Source organism: Pocillopora verrucosa, chromosome 10 (assembly GCF_036669915.1).
Source record: "Pocillopora verrucosa isolate sample1 chromosome 10, ASM3666991v2, whole genome shotgun sequence".
In the NCBI taxonomy this organism is placed as follows: Eukaryota; Metazoa; Cnidaria; class Anthozoa; order Scleractinia; family Pocilloporidae; genus Pocillopora; species Pocillopora verrucosa.
In genome coordinates, this window is record NC_089321.1 from 6,561,390 (window position 1) to 6,583,747 (window position 22,358).

A 22,358-nucleotide genomic window follows, 5' to 3' on the forward strand; every position below is an offset into this window, starting at 1 on the left:
CCAACTTCCGTTACGACGCTTGTAGAGAAATTTAAAACCTATACTCAAGTTCTCTTTACTATAAGCGTCTGTATCAAATAACGAACAGTTTTTCTTGATCAGGGCACTCGACGACGTGAGTTTTGTGAAGTTGTTAGTGCTCATGCAATATCGTATTAGATAGCTACAATTCTTAGCTTGTAGATGTGGATTCAAAGCATGCGAGTTTACCATTTCTCTCAAGAGATCAAAATGATAAATAAAAATTTAGGTACCGTCGACATTGCGCTTGATGAATATGAGAGGGTGTTTATTTTTTAAAGTGCATCAGAAAGATTCCAACCAGTTTGGAAAGGGGACGAAAAGTTGTTTGTCTAGGCTAAAACGATCAGTTTCAAGCTTTTTAAACACTCTTGAGCATGCGCATTTGACAAGGGCCTCTTTATCCCGCCAATAAATACAGAACATAACGTTCTAGAAACGCTCCGTTTTCAATGGTCTCCGTCTACTTTAAAAAGGAACCCTGGTGATTTCAAATGCTCCACTCTAAAGAGCGTTTTTGAAAGCTCTGTTTCCAGTGGACACGCATTCTGTGATCTTCTATGCAATGAGTCTGAACGGTAGACCTGACTGTACAAATGTTGTTGCGTATTTTATCTTAATGTAACCTAGTGTGGACTAAGCCTCTAAGTGTATTGTAGGGGCGCCTTTTGTTTCCTAAAGACCTGGATTTTGTAAGAAAGCTTTTTGGAAAATTTAGTGGCAGTAGAAGAGTAGAAGTAAGGGAGAATATTCTACACGTCTGAATTGAAAATGAGGTGAGGGATCGAAATTCAGCCTAGGAATTCTGCGTCGTAATCGGAAAATTCTCCGATCACCGATGCCTTGATTCTTGATAGTGAATTCAGACGAATACTGTTTTTGTGTTTGTTTTATTCTGTTTATTCCTCTTCAATCATCGAAAGCCTCGTTAGCTCAGGGGTTAGAGCACTGGTCTTGTAAACCAGGGGTCGAGCGTTCAAATCTCTCACGGGGCTTGGCATGATTCCTTTTTGTTCTCGTCATATCAAAGTACAGAACCATTTCGGTTTCCTAAAATAATTGAAACTTACGGGGTCGAGAGTTCAAATCTCTCACGAGGCTTTATTACTTTTATGCCACACAACGTGATTATGCCTACTAAAACCAACATAGGTGTTTTTACTCTTTGAATTAGTTATCTAAGTGTACTTATACCCAATCGTAAGCCAGAGGTTGTGAGATTCACAACAATCCATTCTCCATTCTCTGAACTCTCCTTGAGAGGCAGTCAAGTAAGAACCAAATTATGCTCTGCGTTCGCTAACAAGCAGAATTCCTGTTTAATGAGCTTCATTCTAACCCCCTTTTCACTATTTCAATAAAATTTGATGAGATTAGAACAATTATGTTACATTATATAATCAGTAAAGTTCAATGTGAATTCGATTGTTTCGTTATCAGTATGTAAAAATAGATAAATAAATGAAAAAGTAAATATTTAAGATGATGAATGTATCAATATATCATTCGCAGTGAGCAGCTTAGAAAATATTTCCATGCAAATACTTAAACCATTCTACGGGAGACAAATTTTCGGGCAGCAGATTTTTTTAACGGGAAAAAAATTCCTCAAAGTAACATGTCTGAAAAACAGATTATAATCTTTTGGTCTGAACAAACATCATGCAACTTGGGAATGCTACAAGTCAATCCCCCCCCCTCCCCTCCCTTTTAACTTCTCTAATGGTCAGTGATCTTAAGTCTCCTGTAGAGTAGTCGGGGTGAATTTCAAAGCTACAAAATGTTTTTTAATTTCATATAAAAGAAATTTGCTTCAGTTTCGTTCAAGAAAAGTCCCAGTCAATCTAAGGAAGTTTATTTCTACTACGGTGGTTTCAATGGAAAATAAAACCTTTTCGTCGCTTTTAAATGTATATTTCGGCTTAATCTAAAGATCAACGTTACAATCTGGGTAAAGAGTTAATTAACCCCAGAGAAAGATTGCGATTTTGTTTTCGTGTTCATCCTGTCGATACTCCTTGATGTGATGATGCGCAAGGTGATTAAATTTTTCTCTAATGTTGCTTTAATAAGATTTAGCAAAACATTGTGTGAAGTTCCCTGGCCACACCATTTAGACACCAAATTATACGATTACCATTAATGATAGTAATATCATCGTAGAACCACAATTGTCATGATAATAATTATAGTTATAATTATCAGTAGTTGTAATATTGGTAGAATTGATAGTAGTATTAGCAGAAGCAGTGGTAGCAGCAGTAGCATGCAGCAGCAGCAGTAGTAGTAGTAGTAGTACTGGTAGCACTAATAGTAGTAGTAGTAGTAGTAGTAGTAGTAGTAGTAGTAGTAGTAGTAGTAGTAGTAGTAGTAGTAGTAGTAGTACTAGTAGTAGTAGTAGTAGTAGCAGCAGCAGCAGCAGCAGCAGCAGCAGCAGCAGCAGCAGCAGCAGCAGCAGCAGCAGCAGCAGTAGTAGTAGTAGTAGTAGTAGTAGTAGTAGTAGTAGTAGTAGTAGTAGTAGTAGTAGTAGTAGTAGTAGTAGTGGTAACAGTAGCTGTAAATGTTTTTATCCATAGCTTATCTTATTGTTGTTCATAGCAGTAATCCTATATCTGTTTGTTGCACGCAAAAAACATTGTTCCAACTCTCGATCTTAATTTAATACTACATGACTGTTTTATCTCATTTAGAGCAGTCTGTTTCGACCCACACTTTGGGAGGTGAAAACAACTGAAGAAACTGACAAATAAAACCTAGTTATTTTTTTTATTTGAAAGACAATTCCAGCGTCAGTCCTTATGCAAACAGGTTTATCTCATGTGAGCAGCAATTATTTCCTTGCCATCTGACCGCTTAATCCAAACCTCTCTCGACAGACTTCAGTCTGAAACAAGTAGGGCTCAAAAAAAGAAGAAGATTCGCAGACACTCAACTGGGATTTATTTCTGGTGCCCAATCCCCACTACAGCTAACAATGCACGGCGAATAATTTTCCTCTTCAAAAATATAAACACTGCCTTGTAAGAAGAACATTTTAAAGCAAGATTAGGGTTACGGGAAGGATTATGAGATTACGCTCGCAGTCTGCTTTGAAATCTAATTGTTTATTTGTTTTAACCAAGTTTCAGCAGATTATAGCGTAACTTGAACTTAATGATACGATGCCAGATTTTGCAAATTTCCGGAGTGCTGTAACTTTCAAATTATCAAAATACTCCTAAAGACGATTTGAAAAACAGAACAAACCTCCGCGCTGATGGAATAGTTTTACTCAGTGGTGGCTGCTCCAGGAGAGATACAACTCCATGGATGAAAAATGAGATCTAGTATTGTTCCATCTATAAAACGCACGGGGTTCCTGATTCAAAATTACTTCTATAAGACACGATAAGAAGCTCAGAAGGTGCCAGCACGATTTCCTCTGCTTTACGTCTCTAAAACACCTTTAATTGGTTTTGTTATTTTCTTTTTTTACACTAGACAAAAAAAAAGCAAGTATAAGCTGCAGCAGAAGTTATAAAGAGTTTTAGCGTTTCTGATCACTAAATATGATGAAGAGAGTTGGAGCAGAAGCGAATGCGAACTTCACTTGCTTAATTTCCTTTGTATTTATTTCCTTTCCATTAAAGATAATGGAAAGATACTAAAGATACTACCTGCATCCATTCCTTTCAGAGAGAGAGAGAGGGAGAGAGAGAGACAGCAAGGGCAAGCCTCGCCAAAAGAAAACAAAGGAAACAGGATGTTCCCTTTTCTTTGGGGAGCAATAGAAAGAATTTTTGCCAAAGGGTGTACTCGAGATACTTCCACGACATGCTATGTTAAAGGAAATTAGTCTTTTTGCTTTTTTCTGGTCGAGAGCGGCTGACTGAAATTTAAAATCGTCTTTAATATCTCGCGCTCAATCGCGAGGGGCGTCTAAGCTTCTTTCACGGAGACTTGCCACGAGAATTCGAACCATTGCTATATTATGATCGTAAGCCAGTGTCTGGTATTTGAAATTATCTCTAAATCAGTCATTTATTACCTAACCTGCATTCGTCGGACATCGAGGCATCTTAACGTAACTCAAAAATAAACATAAGATATAGTTCCATAAGGGCATAGCAGATATAAATGATATGCCAAGAGCCTTACAAAAGACCAATGAAAAAAAAAAAAAAAAACAGTTCAAGGTCAGTTTTCATCGGTGAACTCATTTTTCTCTTCATTTACTTATACTCATTTATTCGCTTATTTATCAGAGAACGGAGAACATAGTATGATATCTGGCAGAGCAATGAGTCGACAACTGCCATATGTATACAAGTCACACCCCTGATAACATACACAGCTCCTGTGACTTCGAGGAGCCACAGGGGTTACACTCAGCTGCTTTGTTGAGGTGTTCGAGCTACTTCTTCCAGGTTCCAGAAAGTGTCGTTCAGACTACTGTTTCTGGTAATGGATAATTGCCTATCTTCTCTCGCTTTTTTTGTTCTATCTTCTCTCGCTTTTTTTGTTCTATCTTCTCTCGTTCTTTTTCCACCACCCACGTGGCAAAGGGACACGTGACGCAAGTTATATAGCACGGTCTTTCTTCCTTTCCAGAAAAGCTATAGGTGTGTTATGAAGGACATGGTTAGATTTTCAAAATTTATGGATTATGTTCTTGACGTTTTCGGATTTCTTTTCTGCAATTGCTAAAAGTATAACTCACCTGTGTGGATTATTGCCTTACTTGATTTTCATTCGTAGGTCAAAAAAACTGAGATCAAACCTGTAGATTATTAGCATTATCATTGCACCAATGTATGATCTTTATCATTATTATTTTAAATATTCTTATTATCATTATCAGCAAGACATGCTAACTGGAATATAAAGCGTATTATAATCTGTTCGTCAGCCAATGACTAGCCTGACGAATCTTCTTTAAATAACTTATTTATTTACCAAGCTTGCAGTTGTCTGATATTGTGGTGTCCCGTCTCAAAATCACACGGAATAAGGTCTCATTTGTGGCAGAGACAAATGACTGCACGACCTTTGTGCAAAAAGACCACCAAAGTCTTTCTTTTTTTTCATTCGGGAAGTTACCAAGTTTGAACTGCATATGCTGGAAAACAGAATAACATCAAAGAAATAAGCTAACAAGCACATAGGCTTTTTTACTGGTTTTTCGGGCATTTAGTAGTTGAATTATATCGCCAGAAGGAAAACCTTTACAGAGAAGAACAGACCTCTTTGAACCTCTTCAAGTTAATTAAGAGAAATTAAAAACTGAGAATGTGACATCCCAGACAGAGAATGATAAATGGACAAAACTATGTGAGATTATATCAGGAATATTCCTTCAAATATCATCAAATTTAAGCTTTTTATTCCTCTTGATCAGCTTTATAATCCAGGATTCAATTTCGGTGAACAGCAGACTGGTTCTACCCGTCTTAGACTATAACTGACTGACATTGTAATCAGCCATCGCGCTCCGTAAGCACAACATGATGGTTGATAATCAAAACGAATCGATGGCTTTTTGCAACTCAATTTACCGATAGCATTTTCTTAGTAAATTAAAACGGGATAACTAATGTAGACGCTGTGTCTCTATTTAATGCTCTTCCATACGATATTCAAATTCTTAGTGATTATTACAACTTTAGATTAAAATTATGTGAATTTTTATCATTGCAAGCTTTATCTTCAATTAAAATTCTTCATTCACATATTTTTCATTTTTAATGTGTTTATTTGTTTTTGATTTTTGATATCTTAACCGTAAAGAGATATATATTTTCCACCCAAAGGTTTTTAAATTGATTTTTGGGTCTTCAATGTTTTTGGGTACTAACGGATCACGAAGAGCCATTTTCTGGCCACGAACACGCTTCCATGCATGGCCGTCAAAAACACAGAACTCTCAAAGAGAACACATTTCATGTTGGACAGGTTGGAAAGGGCACTGAGTTCGAAAAAGCGTTGTAGGGGGTCGAAAATTAACAGTGGCATAGTAGATGCTGTAAATCAGAAACCGTCAACCTTAGGTCGGAAATCCTATTTCGATTGGTTGTGGTCACAACAAATGGCAAAGGAGCGCTTCCGGAGTTAATAAAGTTTACATTTTAGTCCAAAGTACACTTATACCGGAAAAATGAACAAATTAAAGCACCTTTAATCGCGTGAGACATCGCGTGATAAATCTCATGACCAGCTGAAGTCCTGGGCTAAGCCGCGACTTATGAGTCCGCAATTCAAACTAACTAGCGGTCATGCGTTGGAGAACAAACATGGCGTTGAAACCAATTTTAGACTTGAAACAGTTCACTTTATTTTTACAGGTTATATCACGGCCAGAATAGCGCAATGGCAGCAAACGGATATGTGAGAGGAGTGGCAGTATTTGTGAGTTGTGGATTTTCATTTGTTTGACCCCGATCCTACTGAACTTGGGCAGGATTCGAACCAAAACTGCGACACACTTGTAAAGTGTGAAGATGACCCTCGTGTCAGCGACGTTAACTTTGCATAACTAAACATGGATATTGCTCTTCAGTTAGGAAACCCATAAAACATCGAGTGCAAGGCAGAAAGGGCGTTGATCTTGTATGAAAGAGGAAGTTCAGCTGGGCTTTTTTAATATTGCGTTAACGCTGAGTAATGAACATGAGTGCAAATGAAATCGCAGTCGATGACGGAAAATCGAATGAAACCCAAGTTATGGAAGAGAAGGAGACCAGTGCGGACTGGATTTCCCGCTTATGCTATGAACATGGACTTTTTTGCGCTACGCATCCAAAATTGGTCATAGTATTCACTGCGATGGTGGTTTTCTCTTGCAGGTAAGGGAAGTATCACGGTAAATAGTTGTGGAACATGTGTACCATTTCTTTTATAACAGATCACATGGCATGGGATTTGCATGGGTGATTCCCCTTAATTCTCTTAATTAGTTTTCGTATGTGGAACTAAATTCGAAACCTAGAGTATTTCATATTTTATGATGCGTATTCTGAAACCATGCACACACGTGTACCGTATTTTTCAATTTTGAATTGTTTACTTTGCCTGTCACGTTCATACAACTTTTTATAAGAACACTAGAAATAGACATGTACTTCAGAATTTGGCTTTTAAAGAACTTTTTTTACCCTTGAAGCCTGATAAACATCATAATTTCAATTATTTGGTTTCCCAGTTATACACAAGTCTACATGTATGTGTTAGAGAGGGGAGGTATTTGTTAGTTAGTGTGTCAAGGAAAATGGGATTGGATTTATCACAGTTCGCAAGGCAACTGCGACCAGGTGGACAGTCAGACATGATTTGATGCTACTCTGGTTTAAAGATTTAATGAATGTAACGGAGAAGTCACAATTCATAGACCCAATGTGTTGCCAATCCTGTCTAGTGTCTTGATCAGGGATGATCTAATTGCTGCGACAAGAAGTCCTTTTATATGCTCACTAATTAGCTGCCATTTTTTTTCTGACGAGATATAAATAGGTTTCAGGTAGTAAGCCATCATCATTACAGTTTAAAGGAGTGTGGGTGGGGTTGATATGCCATGCACCATTCCTTTTTTTTTTTTCTTTTTCATTTATTAATTACACTTTTCCATTTATCCAATAGTTTACTTATAAAAGTTATTATTGTGGAGTCATCATTCCTCGTTTTAATTTTGACAGTGCCCCTCTCCTCTCAGTACCACTGTTTGGAGGTTCAGCTGCTATTGAATGGATAACTCTAAGTTCATCTGGAGTCTATGTTTCTGACAGCCAGGGTAAAACGCCAAGGATCTTACAGGGGAATGACAATACTATACCAAGATGGGTAAAGAAAACATCATTTAATCTGTGTATTTTGGTGAATAATTTAAAGAAAGTCTGTGAAACATATTTCAACAGAAACTTCTGTCATCTTCAGTTAATTAATGTACAAAGTGTTAGAAGTTGAATTATATAGTAAGTAGAACAATGCTAATTATGATGAATAGTGACAACAAGAACAGAGGTAAAGCATGAAAGTGTGAGAATTAAAAGGATAGTTTTAGATTTACATGGTGTAATTGTTGATTCAAGGATGGTTTGTTCTCTTTGAATATGAATAGCCTCTTCCATCTTGAGTTGAAAACTGGTAGAGGCATGATCCAAAACATGGAAGTTATCTGATCACACCTCTACTGGTTTTGAACTCTTTCTTAAAATTTTGGTGAATGTTTTGAATCAAAGAGTAACAGGTGATGATCTCCTCTGATTATCCAGTAATGGTAGTCCTATAGAGAAATTTTATCACCACTAGTGACAAACATGTCAGTAATCAAGCAGAGCAGAGTTCACTGATAGATTGACTTAATATTAAAAGGGTTAAAACCTTTTTGTCCATTTTTACAGTAAGTGTGTCAGTTATACATGTAACAACAATTCCTCTATGACTTAGTTTTGTACAATTTTTTTATTTGATAGTAGATTATAACTTCTTGCAGTTTGTAGGAGATCCAGTGTTATATATACAACAGTTTATACTGATGGCACATGTGAGTCCTTGGAGACCACATCTTCAGAATAGTTTGGTTATCAAGGAAGCACTAAAACCTGGCTTCAACATCACAAAGCACATCACCGATTTTCAGCATAAGCAGGGGTATGATTTTACTACTACTACTATTACCAAGAACAGAGTACCTAGACCTACTAATAGATTGCACTGTTACCATGACCTATTTATTTCTTATAACCAACTGCATCGCTATGGTTAAGTGGAGGTTGGGTGCCTGAGACATCCACTATTGGCAGCCAGCTCCTAGATGGAGACTGCTCTCATGGCTGGCAAATCTTAACAACCCAGCTCTGAGCTTCCACACAGGAAAAGGAAATAGGCACCCATCACACTGAATAAACATTGGAAAGAGGGAGGGAAGAGGTGGGGAAAACTGCCTTGATGATAAGCTGCCACTACAAACAATGCTGAAAGTTCACACTCAAAGTGCACACATGAACACCTCAAACAAAGGGTGCATAGAATTCCAATGCATGCACATTTGCAAAAACTGCTGACTACTACAGAATGCTCTTTGCTGTTAACTCTGTTAAATTGCACTAAACTAACTAGAAGATTAAATGTATTTATTTATTTTTTTGTCAATGTTTTTCTTGTCCTTAGGAGTCACTTGGTAAAATTGAATGACGTCTGTTTACAAGTGAGTTCTGGTCCCAGCATTTCACAGTTTTCTGGCCTTGGAATAAATGATCAAAGATACCTTCCAACCAAAGGGTGCCTGTTGCTGTCACCGGCAAATCTCTGGAACAGGAGCAGAGAGAGGTGAGAAAGAGCTAACAATCCTCTGTTGACTAAAAAGTTAGTTGATGAAGCTAAGAAAACTTTGGGATGTTGGTGGCATTAGTGGACTAACTGAGGTAAATCATTGATCTGTGAGACACTGGGAGATTATAATTCTTGTGCAAAACTATCATGCAGGGAGATCTTTCTCAGTAGCATTTTGGGAAACTCAGTCTCTTAACTCTTTAAAGAAAGCAGTGTGCCATTTTTCATAGCTGGGCATGAACACAACTTTTTATGAACAGAATATTATTTGCAGAAAAATACAGTTAAATTGTACATTGCATCACACATTAGCAGTCTGTTATAAGGGCAGATTTTGTTGTTCACATGATATCGGCATAAGCCATGAAAAGAAAGAAAAGGTCCATCAAATGATAATATTATATAGATATAGTACATAAACTAATTACAATTGGCATCACTTCAACTTGTGAATCTATTTACTTTTGTTTCACATGTTTACTAGACTAAGCTGGTTATCCCTTTCTCTCGTTTAAGATTTGATCAAGATGCTTCAGTTTTAGATGACTTATATCTGGTTCCCAGGAGGACTCCTTTTAACATTGGCCTCAAAGGTTTGACTCAAATAAATAATAGAAATAAATTTATCATGAAGATAGCAACTACCATAGCTAGTTATTAGCTTTTAACATAATGTTCTGTCATTTATATTATAATTATCTCTCGGTATCCCTAGGAAGTACTCAACTTGGTAACATAATCTCTGTTTTAATATTAATCACTGCACAATGTATACACATGACATTTAAATTGAATTAGTATGAAGTGTGTCAATACACAAGGAGGTCTAGAAAGTTTTCATCCCCACCAAAGAGAGGTTATTGTGCCTGCTCTGCCCTCCTTCAAGGAAGGCTGTGGACACTATGTTATGGTGTCTTGTAAGTCCATAAACCTTCCCCCAAGCCCCTCACAGTTTTCAAAATGGCCAACTATCGTGGGACACTTGTAACATCTCTTGTGACTCATCCTAGTTCAGATCTGCCACTGGCCACTGTTTATTGAATTCATGTCTGGCTTTGTTGGGTTTAGTTTGATGATTGTTCAGGGTCTCACCTCTGCATTTCTACATTGTTATCTATTTGAACGTAATAGCTATGTGATCAAACTTTCTCGCATATGTGCAGTCATAGACTGCCTTTTATTGGGAAATCTTAGAAAGAGAAGGGCCATAAGGCAAAATGTTCCAAAGAAATTATCTGGAACTTCTTGATGGAGGGGTTAGGCTGCTCAGAGTTTATTAACTCTACACCCTGTATGGTAGATGTGTGACAGTTACTACTTGGAATACCTTATTGAAATGTAAGCTTAATGCTAGTGATGAGATTAAAATTCCATTCACTGTTACAGAGTACATACTTGGTTTGCCACTCAAGGAAACTGGAATCTTTCCCAGTTTGAAAACAGATGGACCAAATCATGTCATCCAGTATGGAGTTACACTTGTAATGTCATCACATAACCCAAGGTAAAGCAATATCCAGACTTAAGTAAACTGGAGCTTGTATAGAAATCACCACTGTGCGAAAAATTTTGTATGGAGAATTGGAAACATCGCACACGTATGTTTAGCAAAGGTACAGACTGATATAACATGAATGTGTCATTGAGGGAGACTATCTTCCTGAATCTTTAAGTTTTGGCTCATTCACTTCAGGTACATTGATCAACTGAGCAAAGAGTTGAAGAAGGACTTTCCTCTGGCATCTGCCACAGAAAAAGATGAAAATGTGAACAAAGATGACATCGTGCATATATACTACAAGGTAACGATCCTGAAATTCTCAAAAAATTGTTAGTCTACATTCTGATTGGTTCTTATAACCTATTTTGTTTTACAAGATGGGTGTTTACTTGGCATGAATATTTGCAATTGTTCCCTCTTTACTTTATGAAACACAAATGTTTGATTTCTTGCTGCCTGAATCAGCTCACAACAATACAATAGCTGTAGATCCAAGAAGATGTGAGAATGTGGTGTGATTTGAGAACACCAAGGGCACACTGCCAAGGGTTTTAGGGCTACTTTTTTGTTCTTGCTGTATTTTGACATCATTCATGATGTTTACTCAGCAGTGGATTCACAGCAATAAAGAATTTACAGAACATTTACTTGTTAATGGTGAATTCTCCACTTCTAGGCTTTTCTAATGTTATTCTGTTTTTTCTTGTAATCCACAGGGTGAAGACAGAGAGCTACTTGAGCTTGCCCCACTTTGTGTTACATATTTCATTGTATTTCTATATTTAGCATTTTCTGTTGGTAAGTTGAAAATTAGTATAATTTTTTTTCTTACAAATTATTTCAATATCACTTTGTGCTGGTGGAAGAAAACAAGTAAGTTGTCTTATGTACATGTAGATGAGCTATCTTGGATATCCTAGGGTTCTATTTTTATGGGTCTGCTCGACAAACCATCAGTAAAAAGTTGCCTGTAGTGTTATGTACCCCTTGGGTGGTTAGGGAGTCATTACTGGAAGAATGACACAGCTCCTTTCAAGAGGAGCTTATGAAAAATCTCACAGCCATTATTATAGTGAAATTCTGGTACCACAAGAAAATATGATACCTGAGTACACCAGATATGCATTTCAATGTGAAATTGAACAGCCCATAGGTTATCAGTTTTTTCAAGAACTCGCAAAAATTTTTTAAATCCTAAATTGTGCTTTATTACAGGAAAGATAGAGATGGTGAAAAGCAAATGGGGTTTGGCATTCAGTGCTGTGATTTGTGTGATAGCCTCTCTCATCATGGCCTCTGGACTGTGCTCATTCTTTGGCCTTGTTACCACTCTGGATAGCAGGTAAGAAGCATGAACAGACTCAAACAGGATTACCTTTTTGGATCATCACTGCATCATCACTGCAAACCAAAGTGATGCACCCGTAATAACGTTGAATCTTTGTCAGACATAAAAGTAACGCAGTCACTTACTTTTGATGCCCTTTGACTAATTTAATTTTCATGCTGTAGCTGCCACTATACTTTTTTTTTTAAATATATTGCATTCATGACATTTTCCATTTCTTGACCTGCACAGTGAGATTTTTCCATATCTTGTGATTGTGGTTGGTGTGGAGAACATCCTGGTGATAACAAAGTCTGTGGTGTCAACTCCAGTGGACTTGGAGGTCAAGATAAGAGTAGCCCAAGGTATTGAACCATGCTCATAGGGCAAAACTCTACATCCAAGATTTTATGATAGATTTAATACATTCTTGAATCTCAAATTCCTTGTGAAAGACCATGAACGGTTCAAGATGCAAAACATGTGAAGTCAGTCAAGAAATAATTATGTTACCATATTTTTTTAGTCAGAAAGATGGAAATAAGAAAAAATCTGAGTTTTCAATGAGGAATAAAACTGCAAACCTTTGGAATTGAATGGTCACAGTTGCAGAGGCTATTTCAAAGTTTATATTTGACATGTAATCTTCAATGATACTGCCAGGATTGGCAAAGGAAAAAGCTATTTTGTTAGTGAAAAGAAACATAGTGAATTTGTGGTCAGTCCTATCCTTAATTTTTTCCTCAAGCAGGAGACAAAGATCTGAGACAAAGGTCCTGTATACCGCTGATCCTAGCAGTATGCAGGCGGCTTGTCGCATATGAATTAAGTAATAGCCTTGTGTGTGTGTGTGTGTTTGTCAGTCATCCAAAGTTTTAATTTGTTTTTTCACTTTGCAGGGCTTAGCAGAGAAGGCTGGTATATTGTAAAGAATCTTCTAACCGAGATGACCGTTTTGTTAGCTGGCTTTTTTACTTTTGTCCCAGCTGTGCAGGTAAATGCACCAGCTTTTTTTCCTTCAAACTTGCGCTTTTTTATGTATATTTGTCCCTCTTTCCGCTGTCTAGTTATTTCCTCAGATTCGTTTTTTTGCGTTGATTTGTAGTGATAGTTGGTAGAGAATAAAAGGAGAGAGGCGGGTGCTCGCAAAAATCGCAAAAGCAAAGAGGGCCAAAATTAACAAATTTAATCTTGTTGTTCAATGCGTTTCTTTTTGTTTTCAGGAGTTTTGTTTTTTCGCCATGGTATGTCTGCTGTCAGACTTCTTTCTGCAGATGGTTCTGTTTGTTACAGTCCTTTCCATTGACATCAGGAGAATGGAGGTAAAAAAGATGCACTGCATTCCCACATTTATACGTTTGATTTACACATACACCCCTCCCCCCCAAAAAAATTTGGAATTTTTTTTTTCAAATCTAAGATTTCGTTGACTCGGTTGAAGCAAAACTTTCTTCAATGCTACTTTGTAACGAAATAAGGAGTGCACTTTCGTGTGCTGATGTAAATTTCTTGGCAGTTAAAAATTTAGATGCCATGTAAAGTGTATCTGTTCATTTGTGTATGCTTTTCCTTAGCTCTCGGATCTTCAGAGGCAGCCAATACAGGTCAGGCAGAGGAATCCGTCAGATGGATCGCACCAAGGTCAGTCACTTTAAGTAGAATTTGAAAAGAACAAAACCATGAAAGAAAAATTGCAAATGGATCATTGAGTTGTGGAATTCTATAGCTTTGATTGGCTTTTCTACCACATGATTAATAAATAATCTAGAATTGGTCTAAATTATTTATAATATTCGTTCATTCTGATATTTTCTTTTTCTTTTCTTTCTTTCTCCGACGTCAGCACAAACTCCTCCGTCACCAGTGCCAGGCTCCCCTCAATCCGGACAACCAGTGCAGTTTTTCGGCCTGTTACCTCCCCTGCCGCCGTCGTCACTGAATAATCAGGGTTGTACTCCCAGGCAGTGTCCTGTCTTCTCTAGGAGATTACCCAGGAGGCTTAATTTTGCGTACTTTTGGGCAAGAACAAGAATAGTACAGAAAGCTTGCATGGTAAGGCAAACTGGTTTTACCATTTTATCCGCTAAGCAAGCGGCACAAGTAGGACTTTGAGAAAATCATGAATTTTGTTTTTTAAAAAGTCTTATACTTCTCTTTTTGTCCGTGTTGTAATCGTCCATAGCGTCTTTGCTATAATTGCTTCAAAAACCGACGAGTTAGCCTTATGGAGTGTTAAACCGTTCAAGATCCGAAAGCTAATTTTGTTGAATGAAAACGGTGATCATAATCATCTATAGAATTTTTTTTATCAAGGTCTCAATGATCCCATTACGCCTGCATTTACTGATTTTGAATCAGCATTACCTTCCTCTGTGAGAGAGCATTTTGACTATGCATACTGGCTTCTCCCGAAAATGAAAGTGTTGACAGGTACAAAGAGAGTTTTTTTTTTTAATAGTTTTCGTTTTCAGAATACGGAATAAATGACTTAAAATTGACATTTTTATTTTAACAGTTTAACAGTTTAAACTCCCAATATCTCACTAGTAATTCTTCTTACGGTCTGCCATACAATTCTTATGGTGCTGGTTCGGAGAATTCGATATTGGATCAACTAATAATCCCTTTTTTGACATTTTTCTTCATACTCATCACTTTTCTGCGTGATATTGTAGGAAGAAATTCTTCCTCGATCACTGAAGGGAGCATAAGGGTTAATTACACAGCAGCTCTGATATTTAGTAAGGGAACAAAGGAATGAAACAAACGCGGTGCTTGGTAGTCTTGATATCGCCGTGTGTTCATCACTTTAAAAGATAAACTTTTATAGGCATAAATCGTTGAGGTTTTTATTCGTTCATAAAAGATGGTTCTCTCAATTTCTACGTTTTAATCCCTCACAGGTGTGCTTCATTTGCTATTTTGTGTACATCTTGAAATCTCCGGGCTTAGATTCGGTGGATACCTCCCGAGATGTCCAGAGTTCAGTGAATACAGATGAGTTTACAAACATCAAAGATTCATGGTTTGATCACAAAGAGAGCAAGACAAGATTCCCCGAAGGAATGAACGAGAGTGGAAATTTATTAGGATGGAAAGGCAAGAGAGAATCCACAAGAAAGAAAAGACCAGGGTTTTCTTTCAAGTCTCCGTCAGTAGAGTTATGGAGAGGTCTCTATCAACGGCACTGGCCTCAGGTGTTAAGTTATTACAACATAAGTCTTCTGGGCAGGTAAAGATCGATTTAAAAAATTGGATAAGTGGGAAGAGCATATGTGCGTCCCACCGCTTTTACTTAGGTCAGGTGCCCAGACCTAGCGTCACATGAAGGCTGGGTTTCTTACTTTTCCTCGTCCTCACTCCAAGGGTTTTCTTTGGGTTCTTCAGATTTCCACACTCCACACAACCTGGAAGCAGTAGTCGAGGAGAGTCATCTCATGGATATGCAGCAGCCACATTCTGTTGTATTTCTACTTGATCCAACTTTCGATCACTAAGAGTTAGATGGACCGATTATTTTTAATTGCCGTCTGGCCAAGGAAATACTGATTAAAGACGTTTTTTCTTGAGTGCAAGACCATGAAAAGACTAAGGATTGTTCCGCCACGAGTGCAAAATTTACGTTCTTGTTACTCTATTTATTTATTTGATCTTGATTGCGGTCACGGCGATGTAAGACTCCTTGGTATGGAAGTTAGTGAAAACAAGAACCTTGAACCCTTTGATGAACAAAAATCGAGGGTTTATAATCTATTACGTCAATGCTGTGATTAGAATAGAACTTAATTCAATGAATTAACTTACCAGTACAGAGCAACAGACTCCAATAGTTGACCTCCATGCTCTACAATAACAATCTAACCCTCTTACTTATTTGTGTTATTTTCAGGTATGTGACAGTCTTACCGCCCGTACATTTGGGAGTCAACATTGATACGGACATTTTTGTCACAGACCTTCCAGTGGATGGTGACCCGCTGTCAGCTACCAGTCAAGGGTTCTCATCAGTAGATGGCACAGGGAAACTCGATCATTCTTTCGACAGTGTACAGGAGACCACCCCCGCGGGAGGCTCCGTAGCTGACGAGGAGATTCGAGATGCGAGGTATTACCACAATGCTCTGTCGTGTGTGGTACTTGGTGTTGTCGTCATGATAATTCTCTTCTTCGTGTGTAAATTTCTGAACGATCTCCAAGTCAATCCCACTTCGCGACGAGGGAGGAGAGGAAGAGGCCACCGATGTGATGCACTGGTAGAGTGCGTACCCATCACTCTTAGAGGGCACACGCAGGTATGTATAGCGTGTAAACAATGCGTTATTACTGTATTGTAACCATTATAAGAAACGGTTCAAACGCCAACCCATTCATGAGCGGATATTGATCTTATGAGTGCTACTTGAGCACGATGGCTAATTCCATTGGATGAATCCGAGCGAGCCAAAAATGACTAAAAAATATGAATTCCGTCAAAACGTCCTGAACTTATTATCATCATCATTTTCATTATCACTGTTATCGTAATTATTTTCATTATTACCATTACCATTACAGTTATCGTTCTTGGTAGTTATCATTCCCTTTCCTCGTCCTCCTCTTTTTCGCAATCATCATCATCACTCTTTCCTGGTCGTTATTAATGTTACTTTTGTCTTTTTTATTACTTCAATGTAGAACGTGGAGCATTTGAAATGCACTGTATCGTCCATTGTCAGTGTTTGTTTAAGCGGCCAGATATGTGTTTGGGACATCGCCACTGGAGATTGTCTGAGGGTTATAAATAGAAGAAGGTCAGTTTACTTTCCACTTTTAACTCTCTTTTGTTCATTTTTCCACTCTCTGGAGTTAGTGATAAATATGTTCTCCTCCCACAATATTAGTACATTACCATGGAGAAAGGAAATGGGCGGAAAGAATTACAACTACTAGGCTTTGTCTGATTTAGCACCGTTTACACCAAATTCTCAGTGCTAAATTGTGAGAAACGTATGGCACTTGCAAAATAATTTAAATTGAGATCTCTGGAGTAAAAGGGTTTCAGTGTTGTGTAAAAGCGACTTCTCTCTCTCTTTTTTTTATCGTTATTTTCCGAACGGTGTTCACGTTCTCCTTCCTTTGCCATTTTTCTCCCTTTTCTGGGCTATTTTTCAGCAATTTTGCGGTTCTCTTTCATTAAAATCTTCGTAACAATATTTTGAACTTTACTTGAGCGGCTGGGTGGGTGTGGAAGGTTATAATCTAGCACCAAGGCAGTCCTGATTTCCATCGATTCCTATCGGGGAGCGTTTTGTGGAATTCCACGAATGCGACTGCAAAGGAGACTATTGAATCGCAGTAAGTTGGGAAAATATTCATATTCCTTCGCAGTCCATTTCAATCGGACGCCTCACCCAAGCCAAAACCAAAGCGTAAGAAATCAAAGCAGAGGCGCAGCGTGGATGCAGACAGTTCTTATACAACACACCGGTCAATGGACAACCTGTCGGCTTCTAATGCGCGTGTCAGCCCCAGGCCTCCATCGGACTTTGAATATGCAACCTTCTCCCCCTTTAATGCGAATGAGAATTGTGCAGTTACAACAAATGAAGTACGGCACTTAACAAAACCTGAATCGAAGTTAAGAGAAAACGAGGTTGAAAATTGCAACTGTTCGCGTGACCCATCGCATATTTCAAGTGGATGTCCAAAGTCATCGGGGTACGACTTCAGTAAATACGCAACCGACGTTGACACTTCCTTGTGGCCTTCACGATTGAGTTCCAGAGGTTCCTTCACTAGTTCATGGTCGAGCGCCGATGGAGATGATGTGGGATGGCCGTCGAGTTCCGAAGGATCTTGTGATGAACAAGTCAAGCCTGAGATGCACGTGCATAGTGACAATTACTATGACGACCACTCTAACGGAGCCTCGGTGTGGTGTGTTGATTGTAAGGACGATTTGATGATAATCGGCTGTAGCGATGGAACAATTGAGGTATTCCAATCAGTTAAATAATGTTTCAATATTATCAGTTTAATAAGTGATAAATAAGTATCTTGTCGTATGTCTCTCTGATAATGGTCAGCTGGCCCTAAATCCAGTGGGTGTGTTTTGTCATTCTTTACAAGGTTTTCGTTATTATCTTTTGCAGATATGGAGTTTGTTATCTGGAACGCAGGTTTGTGTTTCACGCGAGGGAAACATTGGTGTAACAAAACTCAGCTTTTTACCGGGAAGGTAGTGTAAATCAAAAATTCCTCTTAAAGAAACGATTACCCAGTACGAATATCTCACTCCAGTCTCTTCTCTTTCTGTTTCAGTCCTCAGATCGTTGCGGCCCGTTTGGATGGCACTTTAGAGTTCTTAACCCTCGGGACTCCATGCAGAGCCGACTTGACCATGCCCCTTTTGGAGAGCTCCCCAATAAAGCGTTCCTCGCCAAGGACTACCCGAAAATTAAATACCCAATCAGGCAACGTTTCGATGACACCACAAAGTAGAGACCCCGCGTCAATTGGCGTCAATGGCTCACACGCATATACTTCACCGGAGCCTCCACTGTGCAGGATTAGTCACAAACTTAGGGCTCATCATCAGCCTATTTGCGTATTAGGTATCATGGCAGGCCGGGTCATAACTGGAAGTCACGACAGGACACTCAAGGTATATATACCCTGTGTTGCGTTAAAACGCTGGTTATCCTTGCATTTTTGGACAGGAAAGTTGAGCGCTTTCACTTTGTAGCCAATCACTTTGCCTTCAAAGAAAATAACTCTAATTCAAACGTTTAATGGAAATTTTGACAGTTACGTGACTGCTACAAATCTGATTGCAGGTCAGATGAATTCTATGTACTACAGCGGCGAAAATTGAACTGCTAAACATTTGTCTTTTTGTAGGTGTTTCGGACTGACGATTGTGTTTGTGTTTACACATTACACGGCCATGCAGACAGCATCAGTACTCTTGCTGTGGATAAGGTAAGGAGAATGTCATGTCTGTGCTCCACTCCTCTCCCCCAAGGAGTTTAAATGCATCCCGGTGAACTACCATGGCCACTGGTGTGGGTGGGAGGAAGCGGGAGGGGGCTAGGCAAGGGGATGGACCAGAACTCCATCGAGGTGAAGAAGCAACACTCTCTTTCCCCCCCCCCCCCCTTCTCCGTTGCTTCGCGCTTCATTTGTCATTTGTCATTTGTCTGCATAAACGTTAGCTGAATGGGCCACTTGACCCGTTTTCTTCATAAACAAGTTTGCCTCCTAAATTTTTACTTAGCATTTATCACAATAAAAACATCAAAATAACTGAAGAGGCTCATTCTTGCGAAAGAGACCACGAAGGGTTTAAGTCATAGCTCTAGTTTAAACAAATCTGGTCGTGTGTTCTTCAGAAAAAATGGAAAGGGAACTTTTATCGATTCGTGCATGCTATTTGGCGTCATTTATCATCTATTTTCGTGATTTTCAATGGACAATTGAAGTTTCTACACGAACAAGGGATTTATGGATTCACTCTTTCGAGTGCAAACATATTTCTCGAAGGAGGTTAAAAATTCCACTCGTTTTAGACTAACTCAAGTGCTCAGGTATTGAATGTTAACTAAGGTATTGTTTCTTTTTCAGACAAGCAACCGTCAAGTGATCAGCGGCGCTGCCAATGGTGGTGTGCGCGTGTGGGATGTAATCAGCGGTGAATGTCTGCAACACTTGCGTGGCCATGTGAAGTCTGTGACCGCCGTCACCTGTACAGCTGAGCACTTGCTAAGTGTGAGCTTGGAAAGCGTGCTCTGTATTTGGGATCGAGCGCGTGGCGAGTGTTTACATCGACTGAAGCAGGTAAGGGGGAGTGTGGAAGCTTCCTAAAGATTGCCTTAGAACCAAAATTAAAAGAGGACCAGGTGAGTCAGTGGTAACTTGAAGCAAATTTTGCAGTTTGCGTTGTGTCAGAGGATATACAGGTACCAGGCCCCCATTAATAGGTGCCTTAGACTCCACAAATTTTTACTAGTTCAAACACTCCCTAAAGAGATCGTTTTCCTGAAATGCTTTTCCATGAAAGGTGTCTACATTTTGTATTTTCGCGTCCAAGCGCAACTGGTGTGATGAGATAAAAAAAGTAACGGCTGAACCAGGAGCCCATCTTTCTTTTAATCATTTTCCATAATTCCAATGATTCAGCCATTGTGGTTCGTAAGTCGAAATCTTGATGCAAGTGCAAAGTTATACATAAGCTTGCAAATAAAAGTATTGAATATTTTTTTCCCTTGTAGTTTCCAGATCTCTGCTCGAACGTAGTTATGTTGTCACGAACTCTATTTATCACCGGCGGCCAGGTTGGTGAAAAGTGTTTCTCTTTTCCTTAGTAATGTCGTATCATAGGCTCTTATGGCTCATTTCTTTCTCCGCAGTTCATTTATATGATTTTCTTATATTCACAGTCATTAATTCATCACTTCACGGGTTTATTTGGAACCAACTAAGTAACCAGCTCCCAGTTGGCTTGTTAGTTCAGTTGGTAGAGCGCTGCACCGGTATCACAGAGGTCATGAGTTCAAATCCCGTACGGGCCTGAGTTTTTTTAAGGCCTTATTTTCCCTGTTGCAAGGTCGCTTTCGTATTCAATTACTTGTTATTAACCCTTTGTAGCGTCCACTCATAGCTTCTTGAAACTGTACTTTAATCAGTTGTTCACTTGCTAGTTCGTTTCTAATCTGCACATAACTTGTATTCATTCCATTCACAAATTGCACGTGAAAGAGAAAGATTCGCTGAAATAACAACAACGCGACTATTACAAAGATGATATTGACCGAATAACCGAAATACTGCAAACTTACAAGTTATTGTGCCTTCTAAATAGAGAGGAAAACTTGTCCTAACGAAACGACAGTACAACTCCATATCAAAACATGTGCTTTTCGTGGGAAAGAGCGCCCGCGATATTTTGCGTGCGGTCACGGAAGACCACACCATATAACGTTCATTTTCTGTCTCTTACACCCTTTGAACCCCAGGATCACTCATTAATCACCAAGTAAAGAAGCTCTTGATTGTTCAACAAATTCTCTTGGTCAGCGGCTTAAGATATGTACACAGAACAGTATGGAAAACATCCATCATGATTTTAAGGTGTAAAGGGTTATTTTTTACTTGAAATCCCTCTTTTTTTTTTTTTTTAAGGGACACATCTCAGTTTGGGACGTTTTGACTGGGAGACGCGTGAAAACGGTTCTGCTCGGAAACGATGACACTTCAGTGTTCGTTCGTTTCGTGAATGTGTGTGAACACGCAACTGTCGTATGTGATTTCGGAAAGGAACTGAAAATTGTGAAGTTTCCTGCAGTAATGGACAAGGCAAAATAATGTGAAGCAATAAAATTAAATAAAGCTAATTTAGGTAGAGAGTTTAACAGTGTGACATAATTTAGAGGTAACGAAATATACCTAAGAATTATGATATACCAAAAGTGAGGTAATATATCCCAAAAATTAGCCAAATGAGTTAATTCAAACTTGGGCATTTCGTGCGATTATTTTAAAAATAAAAAAAATTTGCAGAATTGATACTAGGGTAGACTTTGTGCGGTTACATTTCCTGCACGGAATGATTTTAGTGCTTTGTTAAGAAATATTAACAGAGGGCTGAAGAATTTAATGTGCTCGTAATTATTCAATTTCCCGATTAATCTCATTGAAAGGAACTTTCACTCGAAATTCCCCGAACTTCGTGATTATGCAAGTCTGAAATGACCTCATTGATCACGCTAGAGGTTTGTAAACTTTTTCAATGTTTCAAAACGGTAAAAACAAATTGTTTCCTATGTATGGTAGACAGCGATTTTTTATGTTTTCTAAAAAACAGCGTCAACGTGCTGGATATTTAATAGAATGGTAATACTAAAATTATATTTTCAAAGTTAGAATTCTGTTACAGGAATGATAGACGTGATGCAATCCTTCGTCGCGATGAATTTTAGCACTAACCAAATTTCATTTTAAGTAATGGATGTGCCATGTTCTTGTGATGTTTTCTTTCATAAAAACTGAAACAAAAGTCTCTCATTTCTAATAAAATACAAAAATCACGCGAGTATGCTTTTTCTTAGTTTATTTAGCTACAATTAAGCATACATTGAAGAAGTATTGGTGTAGACTGTAGTAAAAAAAAACACCAATTTAGAGTAAATGAAAACCATCAGCTTTCTATCTTTGAACGTTGTAATAAAC

At 38.4% G+C, this 22,358-nt stretch overlaps 1 protein-coding gene and 1 non-coding gene across 2 annotated transcripts; both read left to right on the forward strand.

Moving 5' to 3' along the window:
- The first annotated feature begins 943 nt into the window (after positions 1-943).
- Positions 944-1,016, forward strand: Trnat-ugu (transfer RNA threonine (anticodon UGU)). Its single transcript has one exon. It is a non-coding gene; the product is annotated as a tRNA-Thr (tRNA).
- Positions 1,017-6,288: 5,272 nt separating this feature from the next.
- On the forward strand, positions 6,289-22,221 carry LOC131768755 (sterol regulatory element-binding protein cleavage-activating protein). The gene is made up of 24 exons (XM_059084483.2): positions 6,289-6,842; positions 7,689-7,833; positions 8,486-8,643; positions 9,163-9,321; positions 9,841-9,917; positions 10,711-10,828; positions 11,018-11,126; positions 11,542-11,623; positions 12,041-12,167; positions 12,405-12,517; positions 13,052-13,146; positions 13,376-13,474; positions 13,727-13,793; positions 13,996-14,204; positions 15,056-15,384; positions 16,042-16,444; positions 16,827-16,942; positions 17,520-18,126; positions 18,284-18,369; positions 18,453-18,795; positions 19,032-19,112; positions 19,755-19,967; positions 20,402-20,464; positions 21,312-22,221. The coding sequence occupies exons 1-24, from the start codon at positions 6,661-6,663 to the stop codon at positions 21,492-21,494; spliced, it is 4,164 nt and encodes a 1,387-aa protein (XP_058940466.2). The 5' UTR covers positions 6,289-6,660; the 3' UTR covers positions 21,495-22,221.
- The last annotated feature ends 137 nt before the right edge of the window (positions 22,222-22,358 follow it).